At 42.3% G+C, this 14,472-nt stretch overlaps 10 protein-coding genes across 10 annotated transcripts; 5 read left to right on the top strand and 5 right to left on the bottom strand.

Annotated features, from left to right (window-relative positions):
* Nucleotides 1–306: 306 nt before the first annotated feature.
* On the top strand, nucleotides 307–2,394 carry VPS1 (dynamin-like GTPase VPS1; the record flags this gene model as incomplete). Its single annotated transcript, XM_037281404.1, has 1 exon — nucleotides 307–2,394. One exon carries the CDS (start codon nucleotides 307–309, stop codon nucleotides 2,392–2,394), a length of 2,088 nt encoding a protein of 695 aa, XP_037137299.1.
* An 865-nt stretch (nucleotides 2,395–3,259) lies between these two features.
* MET14 (adenylyl-sulfate kinase) lies at nucleotides 3,260–3,868 on the top strand (the record flags this gene model as incomplete). The annotated part of the gene is made up of 1 exon (XM_037281403.1): nucleotides 3,260–3,868. The coding sequence occupies one exon, from the start codon at nucleotides 3,260–3,262 to the stop codon at nucleotides 3,866–3,868; it is 609 nt and encodes a 202-aa protein (XP_037137298.1).
* Nucleotides 3,869–3,945: 77 nt separating this feature from the next.
* DID4 (ESCRT-III subunit protein DID4) lies at nucleotides 3,946–4,712 on the bottom strand (the record flags this gene model as incomplete). The annotated part of the gene is made up of 2 exons (XM_037281402.1): nucleotides 3,946–4,578; nucleotides 4,653–4,712. 2 exons carry the CDS (start codon nucleotides 4,710–4,712, stop codon nucleotides 3,946–3,948), a joined length of 693 nt encoding a protein of 230 aa, XP_037137297.1.
* Nucleotides 4,713–4,977: 265 nt separating this feature from the next.
* On the top strand, nucleotides 4,978–5,367 carry MRP17 (mitochondrial 37S ribosomal protein bS6m; the record flags this gene model as incomplete). The annotated part of the gene is made up of 1 exon (XM_037281401.1): nucleotides 4,978–5,367. One exon carries the CDS (start codon nucleotides 4,978–4,980, stop codon nucleotides 5,365–5,367), a length of 390 nt encoding a protein of 129 aa, XP_037137296.1.
* Nucleotides 5,368–5,716: 349 nt separating this feature from the next.
* AUR1 (inositol phosphorylceramide synthase) lies at nucleotides 5,717–6,961 on the bottom strand (the record flags this gene model as incomplete). Its single annotated transcript, XM_037281400.1, has 1 exon — nucleotides 5,717–6,961. The coding sequence occupies one exon, from the start codon at nucleotides 6,959–6,961 to the stop codon at nucleotides 5,717–5,719; it is 1,245 nt and encodes a 414-aa protein (XP_037137295.1).
* An 863-nt stretch (nucleotides 6,962–7,824) lies between these two features.
* On the top strand, nucleotides 7,825–9,534 carry BYE1 (Bye1p; the record flags this gene model as incomplete). The annotated part of the gene is made up of 1 exon (XM_037281399.1): nucleotides 7,825–9,534. One exon carries the CDS (start codon nucleotides 7,825–7,827, stop codon nucleotides 9,532–9,534), a length of 1,710 nt encoding a protein of 569 aa, XP_037137294.1.
* A 176-nt stretch (nucleotides 9,535–9,710) lies between these two features.
* On the bottom strand, nucleotides 9,711–10,287 carry RPL14A (60S ribosomal protein eL14; the record flags this gene model as incomplete). The annotated part of the gene is made up of 2 exons (XM_037281398.1): nucleotides 9,711–9,998; nucleotides 10,159–10,287. The coding sequence occupies 2 exons, from the start codon at nucleotides 10,285–10,287 to the stop codon at nucleotides 9,711–9,713; spliced, it is 417 nt and encodes a 138-aa protein (XP_037137293.1).
* A 971-nt stretch (nucleotides 10,288–11,258) lies between these two features.
* SFT1 (Sft1p) lies at nucleotides 11,259–11,619 on the top strand (the record flags this gene model as incomplete). Its single annotated transcript, XM_037281397.1, has 2 exons — nucleotides 11,259–11,294; nucleotides 11,362–11,619. The coding sequence occupies 2 exons, from the start codon at nucleotides 11,259–11,261 to the stop codon at nucleotides 11,617–11,619; spliced, it is 294 nt and encodes a 97-aa protein (XP_037137292.1).
* Nucleotides 11,620–11,629: 10 nt separating this feature from the next.
* On the bottom strand, nucleotides 11,630–12,427 carry CAP1 (Cap1p; the record flags this gene model as incomplete). The annotated part of the gene is made up of 1 exon (XM_037281396.1): nucleotides 11,630–12,427. The coding sequence occupies one exon, from the start codon at nucleotides 12,425–12,427 to the stop codon at nucleotides 11,630–11,632; it is 798 nt and encodes a 265-aa protein (XP_037137291.1).
* Nucleotides 12,428–12,604: 177 nt separating this feature from the next.
* Nucleotides 12,605–13,993, bottom strand: HSE1 (ESCRT-0 subunit protein HSE1; the record flags this gene model as incomplete). Its single annotated transcript, XM_037281395.1, has 1 exon — nucleotides 12,605–13,993. The coding sequence occupies one exon, from the start codon at nucleotides 13,991–13,993 to the stop codon at nucleotides 12,605–12,607; it is 1,389 nt and encodes a 462-aa protein (XP_037137290.1).
* Nucleotides 13,994–14,472: the final 479 nt, after the last annotated feature.

The following is a 14,472-nucleotide window of genomic DNA, read 5'->3' as shown; positions in this document are numbered from 1 at the left end:
ATGAAAAGACTTTGAACACTTCAAGCTAGCACAACAGTAGAAACGTAATAACCAGTTCGGAGCTTTTCAACCGTTGCTATGTCTATCTAACAAGATCGCTTGGGCGATATCATTATAACCTCAACGTCGACGCGTAATTGCCATCTTTGTGTTCCGGGTAAAAAAAGCTCTAAAGGGGCTTGATAGTAGGTAACCGAAGTTGATCGACGAAAAACAATATAAGCCTCGATCACATTCAATCAAGAATAAACATAAAAGCCTTATTGCTAACTCTGCGGTTCCAGGCGTTAACAACAAGCATCAATTATGGATGAGCATTTAATATCTACGATCAACAAACTTCAAGATGCCCTGGCACCTCTTGGTGGTGGCTCTCAGTCGCCTATTGACCTGCCTCAGATCACGGTCGTTGGATCGCAATCCTCCGGTAAATCTTCCGTTTTAGAAAATATTGTTGGTAGGGACTTTTTGCCACGAGGCACTGGTATTGTGACGAGAAGACCGTTGGTGCTGCAGCTGGTTAACAGAAGAGTCAAGAAGGACAGCCACAACGTGGATTCCGCAGCAAATGAGCTGATCGATTTGCATGTTAGTGATGATAAAGCAAATAATAAGAGCCAATCAGAAGATAATGCAGAGGAATGGGGCGAGTTTTTGCACCTGCCTGGCAAGAAGTTTTACAATTTTGATGAAATAAGACAGGAAATTGTTAGAGAAACGGATAAGCTAACCGGACCAAATTCTGGTATCTCCCCTATTCCAATTAACCTTAGAATTTATTCTCCACATATTCTCACGTTGACTTTGGTCGACTTACCAGGTCTCACTAAAGTCCCAGTTGGTGACCAACCGCCTGATATCGAGAAACAGATCAAAGATATGCTTTTGAAATATATTTCCAAGCCCAACTCGATAATATTATCTGTTAACGCTGCAAACACAGATTTAGCTAATAGTGATGGTTTAAAGCTTGCCAGAGAGGTTGATCCAGAGGGAATGAGGACAATTGGTGTTTTAACAAAAGTCGACCTGATGGATCAAGGTACGGATGTTATTGATATCCTTGCTGGAAGGGTCATTCCACTGAGATATGGGTATATTCCAGTCATAAACAGAGGACAAAAGGATATTGAAAGAAAGAAAACGATCAGGGATGCTCTTAAAGATGAAAGGAGTTTCTTCGAAAACCACCCTTCTTACAGTTCAAAGGCTCATTATTGTGGTACTCCTTACTTAGCCAAGAAGCTTAATTCCATTCTTCTACACCACATTAGACAAACCCTTCCTGATATAAAGGCTAAAATTGAGGCCACTCTGAAGAAGTATCAAAACGAGTTATTCAATCTCGGCCCAGAGAGTATGGATTCTCCCAGTTCTGTTGTGTTGAGTATGATCACTGATTTTTCTAACGAATACGCTGGAATTTTGGATGGTGAGGCTAAGGAGCTTTCAAGTCAAGAACTTTCCGGAGGTGCTAGAATTTCATTTGTTTTTCATGAAGTGTTTAAGAATGGTATCGATGCACTAGACCCCTTTGACCAGATCAAGGACTCCGACATCAGAACAATCATGTACAACAGTTCTGGTTCGGCACCTTCCCTGTTCGTTGGAACAGAAGCCTTCGAAGTGTTAGTCAAACAACAGATCAGACGGTGTGAAGAACCCTCCTTGCGCTTGGTAAGCCTTGTGTTCGATGAGCTGGTCCGAATGCTAAAGCAAATAATATCACAAACCAAATACGCCAGATACCCAGCATTGAGAGAAGCTATATCTAACCAATTCATTGAATTCTTGAAAGAAGCTATAGTGGCAACAAATGAATTCGTAGTTGATATTATCAGCTCGGAACAAACTTACATTAACACTGCACATCCTGACCTACTAAAGGGTTCGCAAGCTATGGCAATGGTAGAAGAGAGGTTACATCCTCGCCAACCCGCACTTGATCCCAAAACAGGTAAACCAATTCAAGGTCAGCCACCTTCGGCCAAGACTGCAGCTGCTGAGGAAAAATCAGGATTCTTTGGTGGATTCTTTTCCACTAAAAACAAGAAGAAATTGGCAGCGTTGGAGTCACCACCACCTGTTTTGAAAGCAACTGGGCAGATGACAGAAAGGGAAACTCTTGAGACTGAGGTCATCAAGCTTTTGATTAGCAGCTACTTCAGTATTGTGAAAAGAACTGTTGCGGATATCATTCCCAAGGCCTTAATGTTAAAGTTAATTGTTAAAAGTAAGAAGGACATCCAAAAAGTGTTACTTGAAAAGCTTTATGGAAACCAAGATATAAACGAGTTAACAAAGGAAAATGAGATCACCATACAAAGGAGAAAGGAATGTAAAAAGATGGTTGAAATCTTGAGACACGCCAGTGATATAGTATCTTCAGTCTGAAGTAGATAAATGATCTGTCTTTTTTGGTCTGATTCCAATCATCAACATCTAGCAGCAGGTCGTGAGTTAAATAAAGGTATGCAAATCTAGATAGAGATTACTACGAAAAGATTACTGCGAAAATAGGATAGCGTCTCTTATTTTGCTTAAGTCAAGAACATAATAAATCGAGACATTTTCATGGTGGAATCGTAAAGCGAGATGGCGCTTAATGATACTGCGAAATTTGGCACACGTTATCTCTACTGAGCTAACGTCAGCTGACTCAAAAAAATATTTTAACAAGTATTTTATTTTAGACATTTGTTTTTATATTTAGTTTATTATTCAATGGCCAAAATCAACATCTTAATCTTTCCTCAACATTAATAGCATTTTAGACATGATGTATTCAAAAAACTTCCTTGGGTACAGCTTCCGAAACGAAAAATTAGATTATCAAAGTATCTCATCATACACGATTATACAGCCCAACATATAGTTTGCGAAGTTTAATCACTGGTTTATCGCTTAAATGCTCGGTCCTCACCTGGTATTTCAGTTCTTGCAGTTATCTCTTCAGGGTATGTGGTCTTGATGACTTGCGTGAATAGGCTTGGCATGCGTAATAGCAATATCACGTGCTTGGTATAAGAAAGTGAGCCACTCTCTTTAGTGGTGGTGGAATCCTTAAACGATCAGAAGAATAATCTCGAGAAGGTCCAGGATACGCTATCTTAGGTATTGGCGCAAAGTATTTATATAGAAGGCATTACGAGTTAGTTCCATTGTAAATACTACAATTGTTTCAACGTTCTTTCACTTTGAAAGCTTAATTATCCGCAACGCTCCAGCAGAAGCGCGTCAAAATATAACCGAAATCCACATGGCAACCAACATCACCTGGCACCCTAATCTAACTTACTCGGAGCGTAAGGCTTTGAGGAATCAAGAGGGTTGTACCATTTGGTTGACAGGTTTGAGCGCTTCTGGAAAAAGCACTATTGCATGCGCTCTTGAGCAATTGCTTTTGCAAAAAGGTGTTGCAGCATACAGGTTAGATGGCGACAACATCAGATTTGGCTTAAATAAGGATCTAGGATTTTCTGAGAAGGATAGAAACGAGAATATCAGAAGAATCAGCGAAGTATCTAAGCTGTTTGCTGATTCGTGTACCATCAGCATAACATCGTTCATATCTCCTTATAGGATCGACCGTGACGGAGCTCGTGAGCTACATAAAGAAAGCGGTTTGAAATTCATCGAAGTATTCGTGGATGTTCCTTTAGAAGTGGCTGAGCAAAGGGATCCCAAAGGCCTATATAAGAAGGCTAGAGAGGGTATCATTAAAGACTTCACCGGAATCTCAGCGCCTTATGAAGCACCTGAAAATCCCGAGATTCATCTCAGAAGCGACTTGAAGTCAATAGAGGAGTGCTCAGCCACTATTTACGAGTACTTGCTCAAGGAGGGATTGATTAGACAAGATTTATAGCTTATAAATTGATTCCTGCGCCTCATTAGGCGTGCCTAAGTTCATAATTTCCCCTGTCTAACAGGTGCTCAGTATCATCATCTCTTAAGACTGTTTAATCGTGCTTGTAGCTCATCATCAGCGCTGTTCGGACCATTCCCTCCCGTAGCATCCATTCGTTCAGCTGCGAGTTGAGCAGGTTCAACAGCACTATTGACCACGACATCCTGGGGTGCCTTATGTAATTGGGCGTTTAAATCAACTCCAATTTCGTCTAATACCTTGTTGACAATCTCTTCGGCCTCTTCGTCCTCATCCAACTCATCTCCCATGACATTATCTATCGACTCATCCATGAACTCTTGCCTCTGGTCCATCAGATCGTTCTGCTTCTCGAACTCCATTGATATACGTTGTAATTGGGGTAAATTCATTGACCTGTTCATACCAGCAAGTAGCAGTGTCGCTTCTCTCATCGATCTAGTCATTTGATCACTACTTCTGACAGCCTGGATCCTTAGCGATATAGCCTGAAGTTGAGTCTTCATATTGTCAAATTTTTGAATGTGATTCTTGGTTCTAACGAGATCCTTAGCCTGCACCTTAGCGGCGGCCACTTGCCCATTCTTAGCAGATCCTTTGATATCGGCAACCAATTTTTTCTCTTGCGTTTCCAATTTCCTTTTCTCTCTATCAAGTTCTCTCTGAGTTCTCTCCAAAGCTCTTTGGTTCTTAAAAAATCTTGTGGTCAGTAATACTTCATAGGCAGTAGGTACATTTTTCTTCTTCAATTGATGCGACATACTCTCTTCAACCTCTCTTGGGGCGTTATGCTTTTGCCGAAAGCCCACTGGAACACATTCATGATGATACTCAAAGCAGTCGGGCTTTAACTAGCCGACCGATACAACGACCCTCCTTGGAGGCTTCTTCTTGATTAACCTCCTATGGCCTCGATGGCCGGTATCAATTCGCTTGAGACTTAAAGCTTAGATCACGTGACTAGCAGACGAAAAATACCAAATCCTAGGAACCTCTCCACTAGAAAGAACATCGAGCTCGCTTATATGATGTTGATATTGCAGTGAAGTTAATTTCAGCCCAATTTTGTAATCAGTAAGGGAGCAGATATGTTATATGAGCTGGTAGGAATAGTACGTGTCCTAAGCCCTTCAATGCCAAACAAAGAGGCCAAGGATTTAGTCGCCACGATTGGAAAATTAGTGATTCAGAACAGAGGTGTGGTGAGAAAGATACTACCAATAGGAAATAAGTTATTGCCAAAAGTTATGAAAAAAGATCAAGAGCAGCATTTTCAAGGCTATCATTTCTTGATGCTTTTCGATTCTTCAGCAGCCGTGCAGTCTGAAATTTTAAGGACTTTGAAAAATGATCCAAGGGTAATCAGATCGTCGATTATCAAAGTCCAAAATGACAAGCAACTGGATATGGCTTCTTCTGTGGAAAGATCTTTAGGTTATAATTCAATTTTGGAAAAGGTGAATAGAAATTTCATGTAGACGCATATATCACAGCATGGTAACTTGTACATAAAACCGAAAACGGTCTTAAATGAAAAAGATCAATATAATTACTACAAATCATTGACATAGACTCTCTTTTCAGCAGTTACTTTTGTACAAACCGGACTTCGTGGTATCGAATGAGTTCTATTAGTGGTAATCTTTTTGAACAGAAAACAAGATAACATTTTCCTTTAAAACCGGGCAAAAAGAGCGATGTCTTCTAGTCTATCAGGTTGACTTTGAACGAACAGCAAGAGAAAAGCGGGCGCTATTAGGAATGGAAATGTAATCTCGTCAAATAGAATGGTCATATCGTCGTAAATGAATCTGCCTTCTGCTGCTGTCAGTCAAATCTTGACTTATTGAGCCTGGGAGAAGCGCTAGCATAGTCGTGTTGAAACTCAGCCAATGACGTATTAGACGTCGCCGAGGATCTGGAAGTTGATGTGGGGCCGTCAAAGATTGAGGAAGTGCGGCTTGCTTCATCCATAGAGTTTAACTCAAAATCGAGTTCCAAATTCGAAAGAGGAACGTTTTCCACATCATTTGGATCAGCACGCAATGGATTCATTTTCGAAACATCATAAGTCTCAACATCGGCATATGACCATCTGCAAAATAGACTGGTGTCGACGGGGAGATGCGTATACTTGGTATACTGGAAGATGGTATACGAAAGAACAGATCCGGCGACGAGGTCAATAAAATAATGATGAGTCAAATACATCGTAGACCACCACAGCCAGCAAACATAAACGATGAAAATTGGCTTTAATTTGGGAAAACAATATGAGAAGAAAAGAGCCTCCATTGTGGCACAACCAGAATGAAGTGATGGGAAGGCTCCGAAGATAACGGAAGAGTTTGTGAAGCCGCTGGTATACAGATTGATCCCCAGTAGCTTGTCTATTCTGGCTAAACCACCAGGAGAACCGTGCATACCATAGTGAGCAGACTCCAAACCATACAATATTTTGTACCAAGGAGGAGCTGCTGGAAATGTATTTTGAATTATGACACCAATCAAATTCATGTAGCCGAAAGCGAAAGCATATCCTCTCAGCACCGTTGGAGGCCCAAAAAGAAATAGAATGATAGCCACCACGAAAGGAGCACCGAAGTGAAATAATCCATAAGGTATCCAAGCTAAAATGTCCAGGAACATATTGGTCGAAGTCGCCAGGATATCACTCAAGTTATCACCATACAATACAGTTTCCACAGCGGGCAGCACCTTCACTGTAATCTTTGGCCTGTGACTAGCCGGAAAGTACGAAGAGGTAAAGTAAAGGGCCACCCACGTCAAAATTGGTAAAGCATTGAAGAAAAACTGTGATGTGATGGGAATCATGAAAAGCAAACCCAGGAAGGAATAAACCAGTACTTTATAGAGCCAAGGCGCTGGATTTGTAATGAAAACAAATAAAAATATCGATCCTAGAAAGGTATAATGGAAAACATCTTTCACTGTAGGTTTGTATCGTTGCAGCTTGTTTAAAGTCACCCTAGGATCGAAACTTGTCTCCAGGTCTGCGACATGTGAGTAGGGAGGCCTTTCTGAAAGGAAAAAGTTTCGCACCGCATTCATCGTCCTTCGATAAGTGTTGTACAGAAGGTGTTGCGAACTGAAAGCGTAAAAGGACAGGGTATTGCTTAACTATGCTGGTGAGCGGCGGCCTGACGAACGTGAAACGAATAAACCCGATAGCAGGTTTCTTAGGAACGAGAGAACAATGTAAGAACCCGAAAACACTTAGATTCGCAGGAATGGACCAAACCGTAAAACCTCTTTCTGACCCTCGATGTCTTGGTTCCGTGTAAATCACACAATATTTCAGCCTAGTTTCTGAGTAGCTTTACTCTGGCTCCAGTGTATGCTATCTCAAGCGACTTGCAAATAAAGTTGTGAATAACAGATAGGAAATAAAACAAAAGAACTACCTCTGCGCTGCGCTTAGACTTATGCCCGCTCGGAAAAAGAAACGAAGCACCTGAGGACCCACTAGTGACTAACTTATCTTAACTCGATGAACCAGAACGGAGAACCTCCAGGAATCAAGCAAGATTGGACGGCGAGAGAATGGATTTCAAAGCCTGCTGTTTCTCTTTGTTTTGATGAGGAATTGTTTCTCGAAAATGCTTTTAAAGGAGTATCCTGTTACCCGGATTAACACTGTTTTCAGAGTATTAAGGATACGACGTCTTGGAGTTTACAGCGATGAGAAGAGCAAGCTTGTATGAAGTAGTTAAGCCAATAGGTCACTAGACAAGGGAAAGTTCAGTTATTTGGTTAGGAAGGCTACAGATAAGGTCTTTGAGTCTTTGAAAGCTTTTCATTTGTTTTAAATTTTCATCAGTGTAAGCTCTTTTGAAGAGAATCATAAGCCCTTTTATAGCGATCCTCTCTCACCAGTATCTTGGAGTTCTTAAATCAGTATTCTTCTATAAGAGATGTCGATACGTGTCTCTTCAAGATCCACTAAAGGCCAAAACAAGCATTTGCAGGCGATGATGGAGCAGGAACCGGGTTCTTATTATAAGAGTCGGCGCAGTGGTGAGCAACATGATGACGGTGGGTTAAAAGCTGAGAATGGGGATGGTGGCAATGAGGATGAAGGCACCGTAAGATGTCCAGTGTGTGGAGCGAATGATGAGAATTATGATGCGGAAAATGATGCGTACGGAGACATGGTTCAGTGTGACGGTTGCAATTCCTGGCAGCACATCCGTTGCATGACAAATGGAGAGGATAACATTGATAGATTGTTGAACGCGGATGGAACATATTTCTGTGATCAGTGCAATCCTTCCAAATATACGCATCTTTTAGAGCACGGTGATAAGGAATACCAATTGGATGACGGAGCCGACCATGAGAAGCCTTACGAGAATCCTGATGACAACATTGACGATGACGATGACGATGAGGACGTGGTCTCCGGGAAGCGGCAGCGCAGCCGCCAACATCAGCGCCGTAGCGTGTCGAGTAGCGCTGGAAACGTTTCCACTAAGAGGAGAAAATCATCTACCGTATCCGATGAAGCTGAGGGTGACACTAGGCTCAGGCACAATGCGGTGAAGATGTTTAAGGATCTTTTTAGTAAATTCATCATACCCGACACAATTGAGGCTAAAGTTTATGAGCAACCGAGTGACGTCAATGACAGCGAGGAGCTCGCTGATAGGATGTCCAAGAATTTAGAGAAAGAGTTGTATGAAGCTTGCTTTGATATGGAGTCCAGTCGCCTGAATAAATTTTACCCAGAGAAGGTCAGGAGCCTTTTCTCGAACCTGAAAGACAAGAAGAATCTGATATTGAAGACGCATGTTATAAATGGTCACATACCGTTATCAAAATTAGCTAGAATGAACGCACAAGAGTTGGCCAACCCTGATTTGCAAGCTTTCAAAGAGAAGATAGAGTCACAGTCGCTGGATCAATTGATAATTGAACAACCGGATAAACCGAAATGGATCAAGACTCACAAAGGCGAAGAACTTATCGAAGCACAAGATGAATTCCAACCGGAGGAGGATGCCTTTTACTCAAAGCATGTGATTTCGCGCCATGATGAGTCGGATGCCAACGAAGTTGGGACGTCCAAGCCGAAAGAGATAGCTTTCGAGCTGCCAGAGCAAATGGAAATGACAAAAGAAAGCAATAAAGAATCTCAAGATGGCCTGATTGAGGTTGATCTTTTGTATCCAGACATCGACGTAGAGTTTTCTGGGTTGCTTAAGTACTTAGGGGCTTCAAAAGAGTTAAAGAATAATCCTTACATGAAAGCCTTTGGCGATGCGCACTTATCTGTTGAAGGTCGTCTATCAAGGGGTAAAGTCCTCAGCTATTTACACGAAATGCAGGCCACGAGAGCGTTTTTGCTTTATGAGCTGATTCCGAGGAGACAGGAAGACATAGAGAACTCATCAGCGGCTAATTATCAAAAGCTCTATGAGTTTCTAACAAGTCACGAGAAGATCATAGGAATCAAAAATAAACAGCGCTATGAGAAGAATATTTATTTGATACCTTCAACGATTGGGGACACTTGCTTTGCTATCGAATCTATTCTGGAGAAAAATGATTCAAGGGGATTACTAACTCACAACATCAAGAAAATCTTTTTACTAATTGTGATCAAACCAGAGCTTGTCTTCTAGGATGATCTTATGTTAGTTGTATTATGTATGTATATTTGTTTATATCATGAATTTGAAATCTTCAAAGGAAGCTTTCAATCTTTATTATTTTCGAAATGAAGAAACGATTTAGAAGAAAGTTACATACGATACATTATTTATATGCCACAGGTTTCCAGTCACCTTAATTTAATCCTTTAAGCCTTGGCTAGAGCCTTCTTAACAGTGTATCTCTTTTGCTTTCTCAAAACCATGACTTGGAATCTTTCAAAGTCGGACAAAGCGGAACGTCTTTCACGCTGAGCGATCTTCTTAGCCCAGGAAGTAGCATTCCATTTTTCAGTCAAGTTGGCAGCAGTCCATTTCTTGGAAACGGTGGCGGTTCTGGCACCTCTTGGCAAAGCAAAGGTCAATGGAGTCAAAACGACTTGGCCCAAGTTGATGGCTTGGCGTGGGACACCGGATTCTGGACCATCAATCAAAACCTAGCGATATTTTGAAGTTAGTAAGTGGCCCTCAATATTTCTAGTCATAAAGTGAATTATGACGAAGTTAGAGCCAGCATGCCCGATAATCCAGCTTAACAGCATGAAATTCAGGGATGCGCCTCGATCTTCGAATGGTAACTTGTGATATAGCACATACTTTTTTCTGATCGATAATCTCAACAATAGCAGCCAATTTACCGGCAGCTTGGCCCTTCTTGACCAAGACAACACGGCCTACTTCGACTAATCTCCAGTTGGAAGCCTTGATAGTAGAATCGGTGGACATTTCTCGTTTGTTTGCGCGGTTCTATAGGAAGCTTGACACAAGTGAACTCCAATTAAGAAATTCTAATATTGGGTAAACACCTATCAAGCTTGATCAGACAGGTTCCGCTCCCCGTTACTGTCGGTGATTCATTCTGCGAAAGTTGCTTGAAGCCAGCCTGACACAAGGTGCTACCGAGGCGTCTGCGTGGCTTGATGGTGTTCTGCCTACGTCGCCTAGCAAGTCAGTACGGTGTCTGCCTAGCTGGTCGGAGGTGCCCCATGACGCGAAGCCGAAGGACAAAATTCAGTAGAATCTTGAGAGAAATTCGCACTTCTCTATGTGGTGTGTGGATAAAATGTAAGGATGCAAACACAACAGTCATATGAAAAATGCGTCTACGACCTCGCCTTTGATGTTCAGACTCAGCTCAGTTTTAGTTTAAATTACAAGCATTGTAAATAAACCTTACTGTAAACTTCTAGTCTCCTGAAGGATATTAAGGGAGTTCGAAGCAATTTACAACGGAAGTGCCGTTCTTTAGACCACAAATGATGATATAATTTGCGATCTAGGATAGGATTTCCTGAGGCATGCCTAGCCTCATTGTAGGAATCCTATGGAATGCGAAAGTTTATCTTATCTGAGAGGACTGATTACGGTTGTACGTTAACTCAGGTGAGTTAACTTTCTGTTAGAAATTGTTTCTTCATCCGTGCCTCATAAATCTTGATGTGCCTTGGAAGGTCGTTGCGGTTGTCTTCAATGATGTGAAATTTTCGCCTAAACAATTGATTTTAGTTAATATGAAATCGAAACGTTAATTAAACACCAAGATCTACTCTGAGTTAACTACCGTTCATCTTCTTTGGCTTTATTAATTTCGCCTTGCGTTGTAGGGTTCGCCCCGATCGAATACAAAATTGTAATGACAGTAAAGGCCAGCCTTATATTGCACTTGTCAACTGAGAAAACAGCTTCAGAAAGCGTTCATGTCTGGCTCACGGTATACTCAGATTGAAAACAGGGTATGTTAAAGTTTACGGTAAGATAACTAGCTTCGGTTTTGATAATTTACTGACAGGCTCAGCGCAGAATGATCAAAAGTTGGAGAGTCTTGCTGGGAAGCTGGCAACGTTTAGAAACATAAACCAGGAAATAGGTGATGAAGCCGCAGCGGACAGCTCCGTGATAAATCAGATATCCAACTCTTTTGATTCTATGGTTAACAACGTTCGTAATTCTTCCAGTAGGCTGACAAGATCAATGAATGCTGGGAATAACGTGTGGAGAATGGTAGGGTTGGCATTGCTACTGTTCTTCATCGTTTATACTCTATTTAAACTATTTTAAAATGGTTGAGCTAGTTCCCTTGGGCGGCATCCTTGCCAAGTCTGTAACTGCCAATCGCCTTACCCCAGTTCACTTTGGATCTAGTGATAGGGAGTTTTCTCCTCAAGGTCTTGAATTGTTTCTCGTTAAGTTCTGAAAATGAAGTGTCCAGGTTTCTTTCAAAATCCTCCTCTGCTTCTTGTATAGCCTTTACAACATCGTCAAGGTTTGAAACCCTGACTTCCTTAGCGGACTTAAAGCGAACATTGCCATCTTCATAATAATGCGCTTGGACATCAATGTTGCCCTCCAACTCCTTAGAGCTTGAATCATAGATGTACTGCGACCTCCAATCTCCATTCCAGAAGTTAGATGGGTTGTATTTGGTACTAACTATGATAATGGCCACCTTAGCGGGTTCCTCCACAACGGGGTAGACCGCTAGAGTAACTTGGCCTGGGAAGTTCGTAGATGCATAATTCTGTAGGCCGTCAAGGATTGTTTGTTGAAAAGTGTTGAGAGTTGTGGAATTGTAGGGTTCTATATCCAGTCCTTTACGATTCAGGTGATCCACCGAGAATAGTTTATGATCAACTGGGTCATAGAATTTGGAACCTTCTTTGTTATAGCTTGAGATAATGACTGATTTCCCATCAATATCCACCGGCACTGTATTCTGAATATTATACTGCTCAATGGAATCGAGTATGGCATCTTTAGCAGATGGTCCAGCGATTGCGATAAGATCATTCCAGACTTCAGTAATTTCACCACTGGGGCTATCAGAGATAATTTGAGAGATAATTGATTCGAAAGCTGTACTAGACATCGGGAGGTGGGCAGTCGTGTTTAATCGCCTTTTGTTCAGAGCACCTTAGGACTACAATTTTACATAGGGGTCTTGAGCGATTGTCTCGCGCGGCGGTTGGAAAAACATGCAGAATAGTAAATAGACTATGCTAGTAACTACCAGGTGAATGGAACCGTGACTGTCCGAAATGATTGTTCAATTATTGTTCGGATTATAGGGATCAACGTTTTGGCCAGCGCTAGACTGGGCTCCGTATTGCATCGGCACTTGAGATTTGCGGTAGTCATGACCGTAACCCTGATCGTGTTGAGATTGACCGTAGTTTTGTCGTTGAGACCCGCTCATGGATTGAGCTGAACCATTCCAGGCATGTGGATCTCGGGTGTGCTCGCTTGAGAACGCATAGCCTTTCCTCGGTTGGTCCATCGTAGGGTAGCGTTGGGCAGGCATTGGCGAAGTATAAGCGTTTGTAGCTCGATCCAGCAGCTGATTGTAAGTAGCTTCCGCGTTAGCGAGAACTTCTCGCAGAGAGGCAAGATCTTCCCTTTTTCGAGCATACTTTCCGATGCTTTTAGCGATTTGAGGTCTCAATGGAGTTACTGTTCCATAGAGGTCGTTTATTGCGGGATCCTGTGTTAGGTCGCCATCTCTTGAGTCTTTAGACCGCTGTAAAGTATAGTAGAGTTTGTCCACATTTGCTTTCTGGCATAACAGAGCATTTTCGTTCTGCCTTTCTAATTCGCGCTCAAGCTGAGTAGGTTCCTTGACAGGAGTCACGTAGTTTAACGGAAAAATTCCAACTTTACCATACAAGGTTCCCCTCCACCAGTCCCGATAGACTTGCTCGAGCACGACGATCACGTCACCCTTTTTGAACGATAGCTCATCCGGTTCTGAGCTCGACAAATCGTACATTGCTCTCACTTTTTTAACAACCGTTGGCCCGGGGGGCAATGCGTCATCGTCTTTAGAGTTATTCTGCTGCATATTTTCATTGCCATTCACGCTTCTTTCCGCCCGCGGCTGCTGACGTCCTTGGCTTTCCTGTTGCTGCTCATACTCTACTAACGATAATTTCAGGGCTTCTTCGAGCTCTTTGTCTTCTTTCTGTTTCGATTCAGCACTCATCTCCGCTTTAGAAGGGACATCCGGTTGCTCAGAAACTAAAAGATGGGGGTACTTGGAGGCTATCAGCGACAATAGATCTCCCATGTATCTCAAAGAAGGATCACCTGTGAAAGAGTGAGAAAGCTGTTGTACTACCTTAGCCAGCTCGCGCTTCACTGTAATATGTACCGATCTGTTTTCGACCAACGATTGCAACTTCTGCGTGAAGCGTTTCGAACTAATAAGCTGTTTCAACCGAGAACCACAGTTCTCGGCTAGGGAGACTATCAAGGATAGCGTCCTCAGAATCACATTAGCATCCTTCTGCTCTAGTCTTTCCTCAATCACTTCGATTGCTTCCTCTCCGCCGTCTTCAGGATCATCTTGGACCCTATCACATACCTCCAAGATGTACTGCCAATTATCAGCCCGCAAATTTCCATCAGTCGCCCTCAGAATCGCACTAGTGACACTCATAATTGCCGCCAGACCTCGCCTTGAATCATAGAATAGACATCCCACCTAGTTCCACCTTAAAACTTCCATATATATCACTGTCTTCTTTCTTGAAGATCGCCCCATACGAACCTAAGTTTTTGTTATATTCCCATACTATGCTCAGACTGTAGATACTTGGCTCGCTAGAGATCAGCCTCTAGCTTATCTGTGAGCGCTAGCGCTTGCCACACAAACAGTTGCTTTGCCACATGATGAACCACAGGTCGTGATATCTATCGAGCGTTTATCAGATAACTGTCTTTCACCCAAAACAGAGCGATCAGCCCACTAGAAGACTTCCCAGAAGTACCCACAACAGCTAATGCCCCCGTCAGCGTCGAAAAATTTTCCGAAATCGTTAAATGGGGTTAATTTGCGGAATCAGCATAACTTTATGAACTTAGCCGCCGAGGTGCCAAAGAATACCAGTACCCCACTGCGGCGCCATGGATCTAATC

This window comes from Torulaspora globosa, chromosome 1 (assembly GCF_014133895.1).
Source record: "Torulaspora globosa chromosome 1, complete sequence".
NCBI classification, from domain to species: domain Eukaryota; kingdom Fungi; phylum Ascomycota; class Saccharomycetes; order Saccharomycetales; family Saccharomycetaceae; genus Torulaspora; species Torulaspora globosa.
Note: the sequence above shows the minus strand (reverse complement) of the source record. Positions and strands in the feature narration are given on the sequence as shown.